The sequence below is a fragment of the Suricata suricatta genome, chromosome 10 (assembly GCF_006229205.1).
Source record: "Suricata suricatta isolate VVHF042 chromosome 10, meerkat_22Aug2017_6uvM2_HiC, whole genome shotgun sequence".
In the NCBI taxonomy this organism is placed as follows: Eukaryota; Metazoa; Chordata; class Mammalia; order Carnivora; family Herpestidae; genus Suricata; species Suricata suricatta.
The window spans coordinates 457,023-476,558 of NC_043709.1; the positions used below are offsets into that span (position 1 = coordinate 457,023).

The following is a 19,536-nucleotide window of genomic DNA, read 5'->3' on the forward strand; positions in this document are numbered from 1 at the left end:
TAAGGGCGGGGGTGGAGGAGGGCTGAGGGGGTGGATCCTCCAGGCCCAGCGCTTTCCCTGGGAGGGACGGGCGGCAGTGACCCGTACCAGCAGTACCAGCCGGTGCCCAAACGTCCAGGGCCTCTTGGTGCGCCTGGGTCTGCGTGGTCTCAGAGTCTGGGCATCCCAGCTCCATGCCCGGACATCTCCCAAACCCCAGTCTCCTCTCCACACAGATGGGCGGTTGAGACCAGAGAGGAGTCTGTGCTGGTGGGGACCCCCTGCCATTCAATGGGATGGCCTGAGGGGCTTGTGACATCTTATCTGAATAAAGTCTCCCCAACCTGACTACCCTTGTGAGGGGTCCCCCTGGCTCTCCTCCTTCAGCCCTGCCCTGGGCCACCTTCACCTCTCCCTGGCCCTACCCAGGCGCTGGTTCCCGAGACCCTGCGGTCTCCCTGGGGACACCCTGTGGGTGGCTCCTCTTCTCGTGGCTGGTGAGGAGGGCGTCTGGGGTCGCCGGGGGCCAGGCAAGAACTTCTGTTCCAGTGCTAGTGGGGGTCCTCAGAGGCGGGGGCTGCCCCGCTGAAGGGGTGTCTTCTCCAGCCCTGCGGTGATCCTGAGGCAGGAAGGCTTTGTCGGTCGGTTGCTTCTTGGTTTTACTTCCTCCAGAAGTTTGAGGAAGGCTGTGGCCACTCAGAACTGAAGGTCGCAGGGGGATGGAGAGCAGCCACAGTCTGGTCAGGGGTTTCCTAGTGGCCCAAGCAAAGAAGGAAGTTAGTTTGATGGAAGAATCACAGGTTCCATGAGAAAAAGCTGACTTACTCTAGTAAACACAGCTTTGCCCAAAGTCAGTGGTCCAGAGCCACGTCCCCCCTGGGGAGACCAGGAGCAGAGCTGATCCCTTTCTGCTGTCTTAGAAGAGATGGACAGGACACAGGGCAAGTCAGGGTGTCAGAAAAGTCATTGTTTCTCCAGGGAGTACGAGCATACCCAGGGAGGTGGTCTGGGACAACGGGGCCTGGGCCCCTCACTGCCTTCTGCCATCTGGGTCTGGCTCCACTCAGGCGTGTGGCCTGGGCAGGACGGCTCTAAATGTCATGCCAGGCACAGGTCCCTCGGATGGGGAAGGTGACAGTGGATGCCGGGGCGAGGGCTCCAGCATGTCCGCAGAGGGCAGTTTGTGAGGCTGCCAGCAGAGGGCGGTGTGGGGGATTCTGACCAGGATAGAGCAGGGTCTCGAGGGAGGGGCGTACGGGCTCCCCCAAGAAGAGGCCTAGAGGCGTAGGCAGGGTGCATGGATTGCGGCTGGCTCTTCTGCCAGTTCTGGAGGGGAGGCGGATGTGGAGGCGGCGGTGGGCTGCGGCCTGGGTGGCTCTGGTGGGCAAACATAAATAAGTATGTGCCAGTCCGCCCCGCTGGCTCATTCAGAAGAGTGCGGCCCGATCTCGGGGTCATGCATTTGAGCCTCACGTTGGGTATAGAGATTACTAAAAAAAATAGTAAACTTAAAAAAAACAGCACGTGCCCTCACTGCACCGCTGGTTCCAGCTCCTCTTCGTTTGCTGTCAGACGGCCCCGCGCGCGCTGCCAGGTGTACAACGGGTGTGCGGGCGGCCGTTTGCAGGTCCAGGGCCTCGCGGTCGTCCTGGGCTTGTGGCCTGGAGCTCTGGGGTCCTCGGGAGTGCGGAGTGCACGTTCGTGAGTGCCTGAGAGACTTCCTGGAGGAGGCGCTTTGAGAACCTGGAGGTGGAAGTCAGGGCACAGTCCTGCGGCTTCGCTTTGCCCCGCCGGCAGCGCACAGTGCCGGTTGGCTGGATCCTGCTTGTTAGTTCGTGTTTCGGGGGGATCTTGAGAAGGGCCGGGAGACGGTCTCCTTGGGGAGGAGGACGGCAGGTGTACCTGGCCAGACGCGGGGGAAGGCGGGGAAGGGGCGGGTGTCCTGGGGCCTGCTGCGCAGCCCTGACCCTCTCTGGCCTGTGTCCTGGGTGTGCGGGCGGGGTCTGCAGGGGCTCTTGGAGTGGGGGCTTCCTGTGCGCCCGTGGATCCTGCAGGCCGGGGCTCCCCTGACCCCTCTCTGTTCCCACAGGGCACCAGGGGCGATGGCTCTGCAGCTCTGGGCCCTGACCCTCCTGGGCCTGCTGGGCCCCAGCGCGGGCCTGCGGCCCCGAAAACTGGACTTCTTCCGGAGCGAGACGGAGCTGAACCACCTGGTAGTGGATGAGGCCTCGGGCGTGGTGTACGTGGGGGCAGTGAACGTGCTCTTCCAGCTGAGTGCCAGCCTCCAGCTGGAGCAGCAGGCGGCCACGGGCCCTGCCCTGGACAACAAGAAGTGCACGCCGCCCATCGAGGCGAGCCAGTGCCACGAGGCCGTGCAGACGGACAACGTCAACCAGCTGCTGCTGCTCGACCCGCCCGGGAAGCGCCTCATCGAGTGTGGCAGCCTCTTCAAGGGCATCTGTGCCCTGCGCGCCCTGAGCAACATCTCCGTGCGTCTCTTCTATGAGGACGGCAGCGGCGAGAAGTCCTTCGTGGCCAGCAACGACGCGAGCGTGGCCACGGTGGGCCTGGTGAGCGCCGCCAGCCCTGGCGGCGAGAGGGTTCTGTTCGTGGGCAAGGGCAACGGGCCCCACGACAATGGCATCATCATCAGCACCCGCCTGCTGGACCGCACGGAGGGCAGGGAGGCCTTCGAGGCCTCCACGGACCACGCCACCTACAAGGCCGGCTACCTGTCCACCAACACGCAGCACTTCGTGGCCGCCTTCGAGGACGGCCTCTACGTCTTCTTCGTCTTCAACCAGCAGGACAAGCACCCGCCCCGAAACCGCACGCTCCTGGCGCGGATGTGCAAGCAGGACCCCTTCTACTACTCCTACCTGGAGACGGACCTGCAGTGCCTCGACCCCGGGGACCCCCAGGCCCCTGCCTTCGGCACCTGCTTGGCCGCCTCTGTGGCTGGGCCGAGTGCCGGCAGGGTGCTCTACGCAGCCTTCAGCAGGGATGGCCGGAGTGGCGGGGGACCCCGCACAGGCCTCTGCCTGTTCCCTCTGGACGAGGTCCACGCCAAGATGGAGGCCAACCGCAACGCCTGCTACACGGGCACCCGGGAGGCGGGCCGCGACACCTTCTACAAGCCCTTCCACGGCGACATCCAGTGCGGCGGCCATGGGCCGGTACGTGGCGTCAGCACCTCCTCCCGCAGGCCGCCGCCCCCCCCCTCCCCCGGCATGTGCGTGGCTCTGCTTGCTGTTGGTCCGTGTCCCTCTGGCTCGTGAGGGCCCGGGGCGAGGGTTCATGTGTGAGGCGTCGCTGTGGTCGGGTCCCGCTCGTGGGTGCTGCTTCTTTCTTCCGGGTGTCTGATCACTTGTGCTGGGTGTCGGGCCTGCGGCGGTGGCGCGTCCCTGCTGGCATGGCCTTTGTTCCTGGGTGCATGTGTGGGAGCCACGAGTGCCCGGGGCCCTCACAGGGAGAGGCCTCCAGCGCCAGGGGTCTGTGCCCCGCGCTGACATCGTGGTCTACAGGGCGCCAGTGAGAGCTTCCCGTGTGGCTCCGAGCACCTGCCTTACCCGCTGGGCAGCAGAGACGGACTCACGGCCACAGCCGTTCTGCAGCGTGGAGGCATGAACCTGACAGCTGTGACGGTGACCGCGGAGAATGGCCACACTGTCGCCTTCCTGGGCACCTCAGATGGCCGGGTCCTCAAGGTGAGACCTGGGGCTGGGGTAGGACAGCTCCCAGGCGGGGCCATCTGCACAAGGCCCCCATCCTCACGCACCTGCCTCGCACTCCCAGGTGTACCTTGCGCCGGATGGCAGCTCCGCGGAGTACGGCTCCATCCTCGTGGAGATCAACAAGAGGATCCAGCGCGACCTGGTGCTGTCCGCAGACCTGGCCAGTCTTTATGCTATGACCCAGGACAAGGTGGGTCCTGGGGAAGGGGCGCTGCTGGTCAGGGCCCTTGTGATAGGTGGTGCAGGGGGAGGCGAGGAGGGGGATGAGAAGGGCTCCTGGCAGCATCCTGATCCTGTGTCTCTTAGGCGCTTCCCCTGTCTATGGCCCTGCCCTGGCCCCATTCTGACGGAAGGGACCGGTCAGTGCTCAGATTGTCCAAGGGCGGACAAGGCGACAAGGGGCCCTGTGCAGCCCAGTGAGCTTGGACAGTGGGGGACATGGGCCAGGCCCACCAGTATAAGATCCCTTTGGGAGCACCAGGTTGGCCAGGTGCCTCTCTCTGGGCACGGAGTTAAAGAGACTCAACTGGCATAGGGAGGCGCCCTAGCTTGGGCCCCCGTGGTTTCCTGGGACTCTGCATCACCAGGTCCAGGGTCAGCTGCAGCCACTGGACAGGGCCGTTTGGAATCTGGAGGGCAGCTGTTCCTGGATGCGTGTCAGCAAGCCTTGAGTCGGCATCAGGCTTTTAGGCTCTAAGATAAGGGTGAGACCGAGCCCAGTGGTCCCAGGAAAACCTAGGGCCCAAGAGGCAGGTGCTAGTGGCTGCTGGCCAGTGGTGTGTGACTGCAGTACTCCGCTCGCTGCCCTGCTGCCCAGGTGTTCCGGCTCCCCGTGCAGGAGTGCTGGAGCTACGCCAGCTGCTCACAGTGCCACAGCTCCCAGGACCCCTACTGCGGCTGGTGCGTCGTCGAGGGACGGTGAGTGCCCAGGAGTCCAGGAGTCTCAGCCCTGCCCTGGGGGCCTGGGTGTGGCTGGCTGGTGCCAGGACTGAGGCCACCCCCTGCCCCTGTAGATGCACCAGGAGGGCCGAGTGCCCACGGGCCGAGGAGCGCGGCCACTGGCTGTGGAGCCGTGACGAGTCCTGCGTAGCCATCACCGGGGCCCAGCCGCAGAACATGAGCCGCCGGGCCCAGGGGGAGGTGCGTGGTGGGGGTGCGGGGGAGCAGGTGTTGGGCAGAGGCGGGGCGTCCCCTGACCTGGGGCTCTGGGGATGACATGGATAGCCAGCCTTGTATTATCTGACTCCCGCCTGAGGACAGGGCGCTGGGCAGGCAGGAGGCTCTCCTCCAGATGGCCCCGCCCAGGTCCCCTGGTGCCCCAAGGGTGGATGGGCAAAGGGGTCCTGGTGTGAGCCCGGGCCCCTTCCCCAGGTGCAGCTGACTGTCAGTCCCCTCCCGGCCCTGAGTGAGGACGATGAACTGCTGTGTCTCTTTGGTGACTCGCCACCACACCCGGCCCGTGTGGAGGGGGATGCCGTCATATGCAACTCCCCGAGTAGCATCCCTGGCACGCCGCCTGGCCACGGTGAGGCCCCCGTCCGGCGACTGGGGGTGCTTTGCTCTCCCTTCCGCATGCCGCGGGGTCACGGGCACCTGCAGTCACGGGGGGTGCAGGATGGAGGGGAGGCTCTCGAGCAGTTCTGATTCTGGCTACCTGAGCTGGCGGGGCGTGGAGGGATGGAGAGGACACACTGTTGGTCCCCACTCGCCGCTGCAGGGCTCTGAATGTGGGCCAGCGGAGGACGGCTTGCTAGTGAAGTCAGGGGCCACAGTGACATGTCAGGGGCCTGGCAGGTCCCTTGCCCCAGACATTCAGGATCCACGGCCCTCAGTGCCTGCTGGAACAGAGAGAGGGTTCAACAGCCCAGGGCTCTGGGGAGCAACTTGGACCTGGCCCCGGGAGCCGAGATCTGATAACGCTGGCAGGTCTGGCTGAGCCCAAGCGACGTCAGTGGGGGGGCCCTGCGGGGCTCCCCGCTCACAGGCTGGGATCTCCTCCCTCGGCCTCTGCTTCTGGCCAGGCTGCCGCGCCCCCACTGTGCCAGCCTGGCCCTGAGCTCGGGTCCCTGTCTGAGGCCATTCTTCTCGGCCACCCACAGACCACGTGGCTGTGAACATCAAACTGCTCTTCAGACGCGGCGGCATCTTCCTCACCTCTCACCTGTACCCCTTCTATGACTGCCGGGAGGCCATGAGCCTGGCCGAGAACCTGCCGTGAGTGTCTCTGTGCCCGGGTGCCCAGCCCCCAGCCCCCAGCCCTGCTGGGAGCCCTGCTTTCCTCACCGCCCTCTCTCCTCCAGGTGCATCTCCTGCGCGAGCAACCGCTGGACCTGCCAGTGGGACCTGCGCTACCACGAGTGTCGGGAGGCCTCCCCCAACCCCGAGGCTGGCATCGTCCCTGCCCAGATGGTGAGAGGCCGTGGGCACCGAGAGGGAGCTGGGCGGCGTGGCCCCGGCCAGGCGGCACCTGACCAGCCTTGTTCCCTCCAGGAGGACAGCTGCCCTCAGTTCCTGAACCCCAGCCCGCTGGTCATCCCCATGAACCATGAGACGGACGTGACCTTCCAGGGGAAGAACCTGGACACGGTGAAGGTGGGAGGGGCTTGTGGGGTGCTGGCTGAGGGCAGCCATGGGGGCTGGTCAGAGCATCTGGTCTGCATTTGAGCCTCCCTTGACTCAGGACCCTGTACACGAGGGAGGCGGTCCACATACATTTGGGGACAGAAGAAGGCAAGAGGTCCAGTGGGGTGGGGGGACATTCAAGTGGACCTTGGAAACATAGGCAGGAGACAGCGAGTTCCAGGTGCTGAGTGGCTGGGCAGCTGGGACGACACTTGGTGAGGAGGGCGCAGGGCCGTGGTCGGGAGTGGCCGAGGGCTCAGCGTGGCGGGAGTGCCCAGCTGCTGGTAGTGGGGCACAGAGGGGGCACCGGCACTGTGGACGCTGGGCATGCGGCAGGGTGGGGAAGGCCGGGGGGCTCTGTATGGGGGCTCTGACCACCTTGCCTTGCAGGGTTCCTCTCTGTACGTGGGTAGTGACCTGCTCAAGTTCGAGGAGCCGGTAGGAACACAGGGGCCAGGAGTCTTCCTCTTTCGGACCCCGAAGGTACGGCTCCCGGGGCAGGCGGGCCAGGCTGCTGGACCCTGAGGAAGGGCTCTGGGGGCGAGGGGTGCAGAGGGGTGGCCAGCCATTTGTGTGTGGCCTTAGAGTGTCTCTGTTCCTGCCAACTCCCTGGCATCGAAGTGATCCATTGTCTCTCTGAGGCTCCAGCTTCCCGCTGCCCCTTGGCTGTGAGGGGACCACATGGGCCCTAGTGGTCACCCTCGAGTTTGGGTGGGCTCAAGGAGTGCAGCCGGTCCCTGTGTGTCCCCCCAGCTGTCCCATGACGCCAACGAGACGCTGCCCTTGCACCTGTACGTCAAGTCCTACGGCAAGAATGTGGACAGCAAGCTCCAGGGTAGGGAGTGGGCAGCTGGGGCTGGGCGGGCAGCGGAGGGCAGGGCAGCTCCTGATCCCTGTCCACCGTCCCCACAGTCACCCTCTACAACTGCTCCTTTGGCCGGAGCGACTGCAGCCTGTGCCTGGCCGCCGACCCTGCGTACAAGTGTGTGTGGTGCGGCGGGCAGAGCGGGTGCGTGTACGAGGCTCTGTGCAGCAATGCCACCTCCGAGTGCCCGCCGCCCGTCATCACCAGGGTGAGCCCTCGTGCCTGCGGCCGGTTGGGGGAGGGAGCTCCAGCCTGGCCCCGGCTCCCGCGCACGCCAGCCCGCCCCAGCTGCTGGGTCAGCCGGGCTCTCCTGATTCCAGATCCATCCTGAAACGGGCCCGCTGGGCGGGGGCGTTCGGGTCACCATCCTGGGGTCCAATTTGGGGGTCAGAGCGGATGACGTCAAGAGGATCACGGTCGCGGAGCAGAACTGTGCCTTTCAGCCCGAGAGCTACTCTGTGTCCACCCGGTGAGTGGACAACCTGAAGTCTGTGCTCCCCTGGCCTGGGGGCAGGTGGCCGGTGGGTGAGGAGGACGGGATCTGCACCCCGCAGGCGGGGGGGGGGGGGGACTTGAGAGTCACCTCGTCTCGACTTTACTCTCCCAGAATCGTGTGCACCATAGAGGCTGCAAGGACGCCCATCACAGCAGGTGTCATCGTGGACATCAACGGGAAGCTGGGTCACTCGCCGCCTCATGTTCTGTTCACCTACCAGGTAGTGCCTGGCCCCGGGACCCGAGTGGGTCTTGCAGTTTGGGACAGACGTGAGTGGATCTGGCTATGACCACCGAGGGCCGTGTGCTGGCGTGGGGTGGGGCGGAGCTTGACAACAGGCAATGCACAGTCAGGTCTCTGCCGCCCCAACCCTGACCCCAGTGCACCTGTCACTCTTACAGCAGCCTCAGCCCCTCAGCGTGGAACCAAAGCAGGGGCCGCAGGCAGGCGGCACCACGCTGACCATCAATGGCACCCACCTCGACACAGGCTCTGAGGAAGACGTGCGGGTGACCCTCAATGACGTCCCTTGTAAAGTGTGGGTGTCACCTGCGGGCTGGTGAATCTGGGGTCTGCCCTGGTCCTGGGGATGGGGTTGGGGCTCTCTGGCTATGACCTGGAGAGGGCCCTGGAACCAACCTGACCCATTGACCCACTGCCCTGGAGTGGGGTTGACACTGATTAGCAACTTCCACCCCCAGGACGCAGTTTGGGGCTCAGCTGCAGTGTGTCACTGGCCCGCAGGCGGCTCTGGGGGAGCTGCCCCTGGAGATTTACTATGGGGGCTCCCGAGTGCCCAGCCCTGGTGTCATCTTCGCCTACCGCGAGAATCCGGTACTACGGGCCTTTGAACCTCTGCGAAGCTTCGTCAGGTGTGGCCTCCCTCCCTCCTCCCTGGGGGTCCTTGGTCCCTCCCGCTTCCACGGCCATCCAGGGGACCTCCACACCACACCCATCCCGTTCAGCTACTTCCCAGGCATTCTCCGCCAGCGAGGCTTACAAGGATGTGGGTGTGGTCTGGGTGCCCCCAGATCAGCTTCCTCCTAGAAATTCAGAGGAGCAGGCCCCACGGCCCCCGCCCCCACTCCTGACAGGCAGTGGCAGCGCCCGTGGGCCTGTGCTCTGAGCTCAACCCCCGACCTCGCGGCAGGCACTCATTCACACAGACCTGCAACCTGTAACCGACTGCAGACTGCGGTCAGGGACCCCAGGCTCTGCCCTCCCCCAGCCCCCCGTGTGGCCAGAATGTGGGTGGGGGAGCTGCCGGGGGCACAGCTCCGCAGGGCACCGGCTCCAGAGCTGGCTTGCCGAGCTGCGCCCACTCAGGCCTGGCCTGCCCGTCCCCCGTCCCCAGCGGTGGCCGCAGCATCAACGTCACGGGGCAAGGCTTCAGCCTGATCCAGAGATTCGCCATGGTGGTCATCGCCGAGCCCCTGCAGTCCTGGCGGCGGAGGCGGGAGGCCGGGCCTCTGCAGCCCACAACGGTCAGTCCTGGTACCGGTCGGAGACGGCTCCGGCACGGGCCCTGGGAAGTGCGGGGTAGGGATGGGGTCCGTACCCCGCGGCCTGACAGCCTGGCCTGGGCCTGCAGGTCGTGGGCACCGAGTACATGTTCCACAACGACTCCAGAGTGGTCTTCTCCTCCCCGGCGGTCCCCGACGAGCCCGAGGCCTACAACCTCACGGCCCTCATCCAGATGGACGGGCACCGCGCCCTGCTCAGGACCGAGGCCGGTGCCTTTGAGTACGTGGCCGACCCCACGTTTGAGAACTTCACGGGGGGTGTCAAGAAGCAGGTCAACAAGCTCATCCACGCCCGGGTGAGGACTGGCCACAGCCCGGGGCTGGCGGGAGAGGCGGCCCCGACCCCCCGGCCCTGACGCCCTCCTGGTCACTGTGATCTCCCCCCTCAACCCCAGGGCACTAACCTGAATAAGGCGATGACGCTTCACGAGGCCGAGGCCTTTGTGGGCGCCGAGCGCTGCATCATGAAGACGCTGACCGAGACAGACCTGTACTGTGAGCCCCCAGAGGTGCAGCCCCCACCCAAGCGGCGGCAGAAGAGGGACACGACACACAACCTGCCTGAGTTCATTGTGCGTGCGGGTCGGCCGGGCTCCAGGCTGCGCTGGGGGTGCGCCCGAGGGAGGGCGGGAGGGCGGGCGGGCAGTGAGGGGGCCTCTCCCAGCCACACCTGTCCGCGCTCCAGGTGAAGTTTGGCTCCCGAGAGTGGGTGCTGGGCCGTGTGGAGTATGACACGAGGGTGAGCGACGTGCCGCTCAACCTCATCCTGCCGCTGGTCATCGTGCCCATGGTGGCCGTCATCGTTGTGTCCGTCTACTGCTACTGGTGAGCCCCACCCACTCCTGCCTTGGTGCCTCTGGCCACACAGAGGCTCAGGGCCACCAGGTCCCAGGAACCTCCCTGTGTCCCCCCAGGAGGAAGAGCCAACAGGCAGAGCGCGAGTACGAGAAGATCAAGTCCCAGCTGGAGGGCCTGGAGGAGAGCGTGCGGGACCGCTGTAAGAAGGAGTTCACAGGTAGGGCCACCTGCGGGGGTGGCGGGGTCCTTGACTGCCCTGGGAGCTCACTGCCAAGAGCCCGCGGTCCCCCAGTCTCGGGGGCTGGGAGGCCAGGGAGGACGGCCTTGGGAGAGGCTGTGTCTGGAGAGGCAGGGGGGTGGGGTGGCCAGCGGTTCATGGATGGGATGCCTCCCCCTGGCCTCCCCCTAGACCTGATGATCGAGATGGAGGACCAGACCAACGATGTGCACGAGGCGGGCATCCCTGTGCTGGACTACAAGACCTACACCGACCGCGTCTTCTTCCTGCCCTCCAAGGATGGCGACAAGGACGTGATGATCACGGGCAAGCTGGACATCCCCGAGTCACGGCGGCCGGTGGTGGAGCAGGCTCTCTACCAGTTCTCCAACCTGCTCAACAGCAAGTCCTTCCTGGTCACGGTGAGTGGGGCCAGGTCTGCAGGGCGGGGGCGTGGGAGTTGGGCAGCCAGAGCCTCCGGCTGCCGGCGGGAGCCTGGGCCAAGGTGCTCAGGTGGGCTCTGGCCTGCGGCCCTTGCAGTTCATCCACACCCTGGAGAGCCAGCGCGAGTTCTCGGCCCGCGCCAAGGTCTACTTTGCGTCTCTGCTGACGGTGGCGCTGCACGGGAAGCTGGAGTATTACACGGACATCATGCGCACGCTCTTCCTGGAGCTCATGGAGCAGTACGTGGTGGCCAAGAACCCCAAGCTGATGCTGCGCAGGTGTGCGGGGTAGGGGCGGGCTGGGCGGGAGGTGGGTGGCCGTGGGGTGTCACGGGGCCGATTCCAGTACCCGGTTTGCCAGCAGATGTAGCCAGTGCAGGGCGGAGGGGAGAAGGGGCGGCAGGCGGTCTCTTGCCCGTCACTTCACTCCCACCCCTTGGCATCAGCTCACTGTAGGATGAGGTGGAAGGTGATGGACACCACCCACTTTTAAGGGGGTCCAGCACTTGCTCGTGCCAGGCTGTACGTGTGCTTTCTGACAGGGACTCAGGGCCTGGATAAGGGTGCTGTGGTGCTCGGAGGAGCCGGTGGGCCCGGGGGCAGAAAGGGGACCCTCAGGAAACATCTCTCTGCACTTTCAGGTCCGAGACGGTGGTGGAAAGGATGCTGTCCAATTGGATGTCCATCTGCCTATACCAGTACCTCAAGGTGGGTCCCGAGCGGCCTGACCAGGGGTGGGGCAGGATTGAGGCAGTACCCTCTCCATCCTCCCCGCAAACACCCCCCTGCTTGGGGGCACCTCCTGTCCCTCCCGTGGCTGAGCTGCCCTTCCTTCCCCAGGACAGTGCCGGCGAGCCGCTGTACAAGCTTTTCAAGGCCATCAAGCATCAGGTGGAGAAGGGGCCCGTGGACGCTGTGCAGAAGAAGGCCAAATACACCCTCAATGACACAGGGCTGCTGGGGGATGACGTGGAGTATGCACCCCTGGTGAGTGGCGCGGCAGGGGGCCGTCCACAGACTCGCACGGGCCCACCTGAGTTCAGAGAGGGGTGTGCGTCCTCTGCTGGCGTTGGCCACCAGAGATGCCCTGGAGAGAGACCCTTTGTGTCCCGCGTCACTGCCTCCTGGGCACCTGGGTCCCCTGCAGCCCTGAGCAGGGCATCCAGGTGTGCCTGGCGGGGAGCCCGCGTGCACACCAGAGATGGCACTGGCTTCGGGTCCCTTAGAGTCAGCCGTCCTGGGGCACTCCTCTTCATCCCGCGGAGCCGGGTGTTCGAGAGGGCCAGGTCGGGCTGCGCCACACCGGGGGGCGAGAGCGCGAGGCCCCCGCGCTGACCCCTCCCTCCCCGCCCCTGGCAGACGGTGAGCGTGATCGTGCAGGACGAAGGCACCGACGCTGTCCCGGTGAAGGTTCTCAACTGCGACACCATCTCCCAGGTCAAGGAGAAGATCATCGACCAGGTGTACCGCACACAGCCTTGCTCCCGCTGGCCGAAGGCTGACAGTGTGGTCCTCGGTGAGCAGGGCCCCTGTGTGCCCAGCTCTGTGCCCCGGGGAGGAGGGCTCCTGGGTGGCCCGGTGGGGTGGAGGGACAGCAAGAGGGAGCCAGGTGGGGTGTGGCCGGGCTCCAGGAGCTGGGCTGTGTCCTCCCAGAGTGGCGTCCTGGGTCCACAGCCCAGATCCTGTCAGACCTGGACCTGACCTCTCAGCGGGAGGGCCGGTGGAAGCGTGTCAACACCCTCATGCACTACAACGTGAGTGCTGGCGGCTGGGCAGGGGGAGGGCTGGACCCCCAGCCTTGATGGGGTGCAGGGGGCCCGCTCTCATGACCACGCGCCCCAGGTCCGGGATGGAGCCACGCTCATCCTGTCTACGGTAGGAGTCTCCCAACAGCCTGAGGACAGCCAGCCGGATCTGCCCGGAGAGCGTGAGTCCCTCCCTCTTGCCTGGGCACTTGTGGGCTCTGGGGGTCAGCGTGGGCCGTCTGCCCTGTGCCGCCCTGAAGGGCGGGGGGCTGCTGAGCATGAGCCCGTGGCCTTCGGGGTCGCCTCCCTGCAGGCCACGCCCTCCTGGAGGAGGAGAACCGCGTGTGGCACCTGGTGCGGCCAGCGGACGAGGTAGACGAGGGCAAGTCCAAGCGGGGCAGCGTGAAGGAGAAGGAGCGCACCAAGGCCATCACTGAGATCTACTTGACGCGCCTGCTCTCTGTCAAGGTGGGCGCCGCGCGGGGGCGGGGGGCCCGCCTGGCCGGCGCGGGCCGCCTGTGGTGCTGAGTCCTCTACCCCACCCCCGCAGGGCACGCTGCAGCAGTTTGTGGACAACTTCTTCCAGAGCGTTCTGGCGCCCGGGCACGCAGTGCCTCCAGCTGTAAAGTATTTCTTCGACTTCCTGGACGAGCAGGCGGAGAAACATGACATCAAGGATGAGGACACCATCCACATCTGGAAGACCAACAGGTTGGGGCTCCTCCACCCTGCCGCCCGCCCTGCTCCAGGGTCTCTGCAGCCCCTCACTCCCTGTCACTCTGCCTCAGTTTGCCACTCCGGTTCTGGGTGAACATTCTCAAGAACCCTCATTTCATCTTTGACGTGCACGTTCATGAGGTGGTGGACGCCTCCCTGTCAGTCATCGCGCAGACCTTCATGGACGCCTGCACACGCACAGAGCACAAGCTGAGCCGCGTGAGTGGACGCCGAGGGAGATGGGCGGGGAGCTGAGGTGGATGTCCAGGAGTCCTGTCGGGGCGGGCGGGCGGCCTGGGGAAGCCATGGTGTGATGTGGGTGGGGAGGTCAGTTTGGGGCATGCCGGGAATCTGGGGTGTGGCCGAGCCCAGGAGAAAGGCGGGTGGGTGCACGTGACTGGGGCTGTGGGAGGTAGAGGGCCTGGGGTGGGGCCCGGGGCTGGGGCAGAGCCCCGGGGCCTCCCTGCCTTCCCCTCATGTGGGAACCCAAAGCACTGGATGCTCCCCTGCTCTCCCCAGTCGGGCCTCTGTCCCCCTCTGCTCTGTGGGTGTCCTGGGCGGTGCGAACCTGGCTGTCAGAGCTGAGGCATCTCTTGGCTTTGACCCCACAGGACTCGCCCAGCAACAAGCTCCTCTATGCCAAGGAGATCTCCACCTACAAGAAGATGGTGGAGGAGTGAGTCCCCCCCGCCCCCACCCGCCAGACCCTGGGCACCCACCCTGGACCCCACCCAATGGGGCTCCTGGGGGTGGTTCAGGCCTTGACTGGGACCCACTGCCCCACCCCTCCCTGACCGTACCCCGACCCCCCTGCAGTTACTACAAGGGCATCAGGCAGATGGTGCAGGTCAGCGACCAGGACATGAACACGCACTTGGCAGAGATTTCTCGGGTAAGAGAAGATGCAGAGGATGCACCGACTGACCCTCCCCAGGCTGAGCACCCGGACCTCTCCCCAAAGCCCCCTGCTGAGTGGGCAGGAGACCACACTATGGAGGAGGGGGAATCGGGGTGGGGCCAGGTGTGCCCTGCTGAGCTGGCCTGACCGCGTGTCTGTGATGAGACCCGTGTGTCTCGCTGTGTGTCTGTGGCGATCTCACGGCCCTGTAAGCCTTCTACGTGTGTGTAGTCCTGTGTGTGCCTGTGCTCGGGGCGCTGCTTGGCAGCCCTCTCCTCCACTGGGGACAGCGCCCTCCAACCCCCTCCCCTACCCCCCAGGCACACACAGACTCCCTGAACACCCTGGTGGCCCTGCACCAGCTCTACCAGTACACACAGAAGTACTATGACGAGGTAAGGGGTGTCCCGGGGTGGGGGGCCGGCACCCAGGCAGCCCCCTGGCCCGGCCTTCGGTCTGATGCAGCCCACCCGCAGATCATCAACGCCCTGGAGGAGGACCCTGCCGCCCAGAAGATGCAGCTGGCTTTCCGCCTCCAGCAGATCGCAGCTGCACTTGAGAACAAGGTCACAGACCTCTGACCTCTGCCACCACTGACTCTGGGCACAGGTGCGTGATGCCCCGTGCCAGGCGTTGGGCAGCTCCTGAAAAATGAGGCCGAGTGGTGAGGCCCTTACCCTTCACCAGCAGAGGAAGAGCCCAGGGCATCCGCGTGTGCGTGCAGCGGGGGAGCCCCAACCTCCGCGTCCGTAGCATCTGTCTCCTGAGCAATAGTGCCGGCGCCCGCCAGCGCCCGCTCCCGCAGAGCCAGCACGTGTTGTCCGTGACACGTCTCCGCGCGATTCGCAAATGTGCCTTATGCCCCTGGCGCCGCGCCGGGTCGCTGGGGGCAGTCGGGCCTCAGCTCCCCCTGCCTGAGCACCAGCAGCCACCTCAGATCCCTGGGTTTGGCCTCTTCGGGTGGGGTCTGCTTGCCTGCGGCCCCCAGGGCCTCGCGCCCAGACTGTCTGCCCCGCCGGGACCGGAGGAGATCAGCGGTACGAAGCCTTCCTGACCTCACGCGGCCTGCCCTGCGGGGCGCTGGCACTCCGGGTGGACTCCGTGCTCTGGGCCCCACCTCAAAGGTCAAGCTGGACGTCAGACGTCGGGGCCCAGGTGGCCAGAGGAGACCCAGAAGACTGGGCCGTCTTGGAGGCCCTGCCCAGGTCTGAGGGGTCCAGCAGCAGCTCCGCTGGGGCCACCCTCGCCCCTCCCCTTTTGTAAATCTTGTTAATTGTAAATCAAATATAGCTGTCTTTTTCACTCTGCTGCTTGACTGGGTCCCTCCCGCGGCTGCCACAGACCTGCTGTCCGTGCTCATCCACCCCCATTCCTCCTGTGGACACTGGCCTGAGGGTCTCCCCCTCAGGCGGGGAACGTGCTTCCTCCGGGGCAGGGGACGGTTGCGCTGAGTTGGTCCCCTGCCCTCCCTGCTGCCCCAGGGCTGAGAGATGTGGTCTGGGCGCCCCCGCCCCCAGAGGGATTGGTTCCACCAGCCAGAAAGTGATTCTAGACTGGACGGGCTGGCATCAGGCGCCATCTGGTGGCCAGGGCATCCTGGCCTGCTCCTGCCTGAGGGGCACCAATGGGCATGGCAGGGGCATTCTGTCTGGACTTTGAGCTCTCAGGGACCTATTATCTTCTTTTCCAAGGAAGGGGGTCCAGCCAGCATACGTGCAGTAAGTCACTGCTGTGTGCAGACCCCACTAGACACTGGGTGACTCTGGGAGAGAGGGCCCTGTGTGTCCCCCAACTTCAGGCTGTGGGGCCATGAGGATTAGCTTCTTGGCCTCAAGAACAGCCCTAGGATGACTTAGGACAAAAGTAAGGCTGAGTAGGGGCACCTGGGGGGCTCAGTCGGTTGAGCGTCTGACTTCGGCTCAGGTCACCATCCCACAGCTTGTGGGTTCGAGCCCTGTGTCAGGCTCTGCTGACCCGGAGCCTGCTTCAGATTCTGTCTCCCTCTCTCTGCCCCTCCCCCACTCACACTCAGTGTGTGTGTGTGTCTCTCTCTCTAAAATAAACAAACATTGAAAACTTTAAAAAAATATATTAAGCTTTAAGAAAAAAAGTAAGGCTGAGTAGTGCCCCTCCTCATGCCCCAGGGAGGGGCTGTCCAGGATTCTGGGGGGGAGGGGGGAAGCGGGTTGTTCCCGACCCCCATGTTGCATGCACGGCGGCAGCACTGAGATGTGCTCCCCAGAGCGGCAGGCACGGTCATCCATTCAGTGCACGCTGACCGGGCCGGACCGGAGGACACAGCAGTAAATGGCACAGACAGGCTGCCTGTGCTCCAGCCCAGCCGAAAGGGGATTTGGTGGCTCCAAAACAAGGGCATGCTGCCGGTCCCACCCCAGGTGTGGCTGCACCCAGGTGCTCACGTGTCGCCAGGTTCCATCCTGTCTGAACTGCTTCCCAGCCCACGCTGCTGTAGCCTCCGCGGGGACTGTGTCCCCCCCCACTTGGGGCATCGCTGTGGCTGGGGATAGGCTGGGCTTCATCATTAGCTACCTGTGCCCGTGGAGCAAGGGTCAATCTCTCTCACAGAGAAGGGGTGCTCGGCAAATCACGGATGTCCCATTCCCCGGGGACCCCTAAGTGACACTGTTATCACCCACACAAGGTTCCCTCTTCGCTGAGACCCAGCTGCTCAGAGGCCCGTGGGGCACAGTCTGGAAATGCTAAACCGGGGGTGCCCTAGGCAAGGGAGCCTGCCCTCTAGACAGGACCCTGAGTAGTCCGGATGAGGTCAAACTGAGGGGTGACCCACCTTCCTGTTTCTACTTTACCATCTCGCTGATGTCATGGGGGGCTGAGGCAAGGTTGGGGGGGGGCACACAACTTCATCAACCATTCCTTCCTAGTTGCAACAGCCTAAGGCCACACCTGCTTGCTTAAGGGCAAGAACCCTCCCCTAAGTCACGGGCCCCCATGATAGGGCCACATTAGCTTTTTAGGAAGTTCATCCTGGCCTCAGGAAGCAGTGCAGTCAGGAGGCCAGCAAGGGGACAGCAGAGGGGACAGTGGACACAGAGTGGGATCCTGACATTGGGGGGGAACCGTAGAAGGTGGAGGGAGACCAGGGATGGGGGTCCTGAGGCTCAGGGCTTCCGTGTGGGTAGGAGGCTCTTGGGTGTGGCCTTCCCATTTGTGCCCCATCCTGACACCTGCTGCACCTGCCACTCCCTGCTGCTGTCCACGCCCATGGCCACCGACCTCTCCAGGCTCAGGCCTCTCTCGCCCTCCAGACCTGGTGGCCAGGATGACGCTGTGAAAATGTCCAGCACAGCTTCCCATCACCCTGAGAACAAAAATGAAATCGCTGCTGTGGCCCCACCCACCCTACCCCTACCCTCCACCCTGGCCACCTTCCACCTTTCTTGTCCCTCAAGTGGAGCTCGGTCCGGGGATGCAGGACGGTCTGAAAGCTTGGCTCCGCTCCACTGGTGTCGCCTCTCCAGGGGACCTCCTGACCGGTCTGGCCAGGACTGCGCCCTCTTCCCACCCTCACCACCACCGGAAACTCCCTGGTTTCTCCTCCGGACCCTCCCCAGGAGGCAGCTTGGCCAGATGGGCCTACGGGGGAGAATTCTGAGGGAGGGTCTCCACTTCTGCCTGACTCGCCGAGCCGGCCCGGGAGGCCGCTCCGCTCTGGTCAGTTCTGACCGCTCAGCCCGGATTTGGGGCAGGTAGGGGGAGGCCGGGCGCAGGCTCCCCTAGGGGCGGCACTGCTCCACCCTCGGGTCGCGGAAGAGGGGCGGAGCCTGTCGCCTGGGAGACCTACTTCGGTGGCGGGGCGGGGTGGGGGCGCCCGCCTGGCGCGAACAAAGGCCGTCCCCTCCCCCCGCGGCCCGGGGCTCGGCGCGCCTCCTCCGCCGCCTTCAGCCGAAGCTCCACTGACTCCGCACAAAACCTCGGCACGCCTCGGCCCCCCGGGAAGGCGGGGACTCCGGAGGAGGCGCGGAGCCGGGCGTCACCGGTGTCCTTACCCCACCACCGCCCGACGGGCACCCGCTCCCAGAGGGGAAACTGAGGCCAGGGGTGGCTCGAGACTTGGCCGAGGTCACGCAAGGCTGGGCGGCGCGAGACTCAGATCGCTTTCTTTGTGGTTTCTTGGCTCTCGCCGGGGTCGTTTTATTTTCTTTTAATGTTTATTTTTTGAGAAAGGGGGGAGGGACAGAGAGAGAGACTGGGGACAGAGGATCCCGAGTGGGCTCTGCGCTGGCAGCAGCAAGCCTGCGTTGGGCCTCGAACTCACAAACCCAGAGATCATGACCTGAGCCAAAGTCCCACGCTTAACCCCCTGAACAACCCAGGGGGCCCCCACCCCGCCTCCTCCCCCGCCAGGGTTTTGATTCGCTGGGCAGTTATGTCCGTTTGCCTGGCACTGCGTTGACATGTTTTATTTTAATTTGGTTGCCAGTATTTAAAAATCAGGAGATTTCACATGAAAACGCCGGTTTTAGTTTGTCTTTAAGAGGCGGAAGTTCAGGCAAAGCAGAGCCTGATTTCCCACTTTTCTAGGAGACGGCAGCCCAGCCAGTGCTCACTGCCCTCCCAACATAGAGGGCCAGGAGGCGTCTGTCCTGGGCACCATGCTAGCTGCGATCACGTGTCACTCTCAAGAGGGAAGTAAGATGCGCGGGTGCAGAGCAATAGACAGTTGCAGGGACCCCCTCAGTTACAGCAGCCTGTTTGAAATAATCCTTCCAGGCGAACGAGGAAACATGGTGAGCGGGGAGGCGGAACTGCGGTTATGCACAGAGGAGCATCTCCGTATATAGGAAAGTCAGGATGGGCTTCCTGGAAGAAGGGACAGCCAAGGGTGCGTTTAGAAGGAGGAAAGGGACCAGGAACCAAAAAGGGCCCATAGCATTTTATGGGTGCAGCACCTCCGAGGTCCCCTGGTGCTGCCGCTGTCCCTGGTCCTGACAGGGTTGGTCCCCAGGCCCGAGCAGCCGCCACACTTCTCCCCAGAGGCAGCCGGACGGCGCACAACTGCCAGTCCAGTGCGAGCGGCTGGCTTCGGACCACCGAAGGTTACCAGCTGAGGAACCACACGGCCAAGGCCAGATCGGCCTCCAAGGGAGACGGAAGCCAGACTGGCCCGGGATGCAGGGCGCCGCCATCTGCACACCCCAGAGGGGGCCCCATCCAAGTGTCCAGTTCCGATTAGGCGGTATTTTCTATATCGATGAAAAAACCGCTCCCCTGGCGTGATTTTGAGGGAGCAGGCTGGGGGTGGGGGTGTCGTGCAGGGCCCGCTGCAGGAGCGGGGAGAGAAGGGATGCGCGAACCCGGCGCGGGCAGGGGAGGGTGCGGGGAGCGGAGGCGGCCTGGCTGGGGCGGGGCCCGGTCGAGGACCGAACGCGGGCGGACACTTGGGCAAGTGCCGACCCCAGCAGGCAGAAGCGCGAGCAGCGGCGGGTCGGACTCGGGCGCGGGCGCCCCGGCCCCGGC

The 19,536-nt window shown here is 64.9% G+C and overlaps 1 protein-coding gene across 6 annotated transcripts in view; it reads left to right on the top strand.

Annotated features, from left to right (window-relative positions):
• The window catches only part of PLXNB2 (plexin B2), a 28,201-nt gene extending 12,857 nt beyond the window's left edge, over nucleotides 1-15,344 (top strand). For 5 of the 6 annotated variants that reach the window (XM_029953733.1, XM_029953736.1, XM_029953734.1 and 2 more), the window contains 35 exons: nucleotides 2,069-3,155; nucleotides 3,504-3,686; nucleotides 3,775-3,903; nucleotides 4,531-4,631; nucleotides 4,727-4,853; nucleotides 5,085-5,238; nucleotides 5,813-5,927; nucleotides 6,014-6,122; nucleotides 6,204-6,305; nucleotides 6,726-6,818; nucleotides 7,089-7,170; nucleotides 7,248-7,408; nucleotides 7,521-7,669; nucleotides 7,808-7,916; nucleotides 8,098-8,234; nucleotides 8,398-8,568; nucleotides 9,051-9,180; nucleotides 9,288-9,515; nucleotides 9,615-9,791; nucleotides 9,905-10,044; nucleotides 10,134-10,234; nucleotides 10,427-10,656; nucleotides 10,775-10,956; nucleotides 11,319-11,385; nucleotides 11,518-11,664; nucleotides 12,037-12,193; nucleotides 12,331-12,431; nucleotides 12,520-12,604; nucleotides 12,736-12,890; nucleotides 12,973-13,133; nucleotides 13,211-13,358; nucleotides 13,751-13,815; nucleotides 13,956-14,031; nucleotides 14,358-14,432; nucleotides 14,514-15,344. In XM_029953733.1, coding sequence (XP_029809593.1) covers nucleotides 2,082-3,155; nucleotides 3,504-3,686; nucleotides 3,775-3,903; nucleotides 4,531-4,631; nucleotides 4,727-4,853; nucleotides 5,085-5,238; nucleotides 5,813-5,927; nucleotides 6,014-6,122; nucleotides 6,204-6,305; nucleotides 6,726-6,818; nucleotides 7,089-7,170; nucleotides 7,248-7,408; nucleotides 7,521-7,669; nucleotides 7,808-7,916; nucleotides 8,098-8,234; nucleotides 8,398-8,568; nucleotides 9,051-9,180; nucleotides 9,288-9,515; nucleotides 9,615-9,791; nucleotides 9,905-10,044; nucleotides 10,134-10,234; nucleotides 10,427-10,656; nucleotides 10,775-10,956; nucleotides 11,319-11,385; nucleotides 11,518-11,664; nucleotides 12,037-12,193; nucleotides 12,331-12,431; nucleotides 12,520-12,604; nucleotides 12,736-12,890; nucleotides 12,973-13,133; nucleotides 13,211-13,358; nucleotides 13,751-13,815; nucleotides 13,956-14,031; nucleotides 14,358-14,432; nucleotides 14,514-14,618 — 5,526 coding nt within the window. In that variant the 5' untranslated portion in view covers nucleotides 2,069-2,081 and the 3' untranslated portion in view covers nucleotides 14,619-15,344. The remainder of the gene's footprint in view (nucleotides 1-2,068; nucleotides 3,156-3,503; nucleotides 3,687-3,774; nucleotides 3,904-4,530; nucleotides 4,632-4,726; nucleotides 4,854-5,084; nucleotides 5,239-5,812; nucleotides 5,928-6,013; nucleotides 6,123-6,203; nucleotides 6,306-6,725; nucleotides 6,819-7,088; nucleotides 7,171-7,247; nucleotides 7,409-7,520; nucleotides 7,670-7,807; nucleotides 7,917-8,097; nucleotides 8,235-8,397; nucleotides 8,569-9,050; nucleotides 9,181-9,287; nucleotides 9,516-9,614; nucleotides 9,792-9,904; nucleotides 10,045-10,133; nucleotides 10,235-10,426; nucleotides 10,657-10,774; nucleotides 10,957-11,318; nucleotides 11,386-11,517; nucleotides 11,665-12,036; nucleotides 12,194-12,330; nucleotides 12,432-12,519; nucleotides 12,605-12,735; nucleotides 12,891-12,972; nucleotides 13,134-13,210; nucleotides 13,359-13,750; nucleotides 13,816-13,955; nucleotides 14,032-14,357; nucleotides 14,433-14,513) is intronic. The other variant, XM_029953738.1, reaches the window with a different exon arrangement.
• The last annotated feature ends 4,192 nt before the right edge of the window (nucleotides 15,345-19,536 follow it).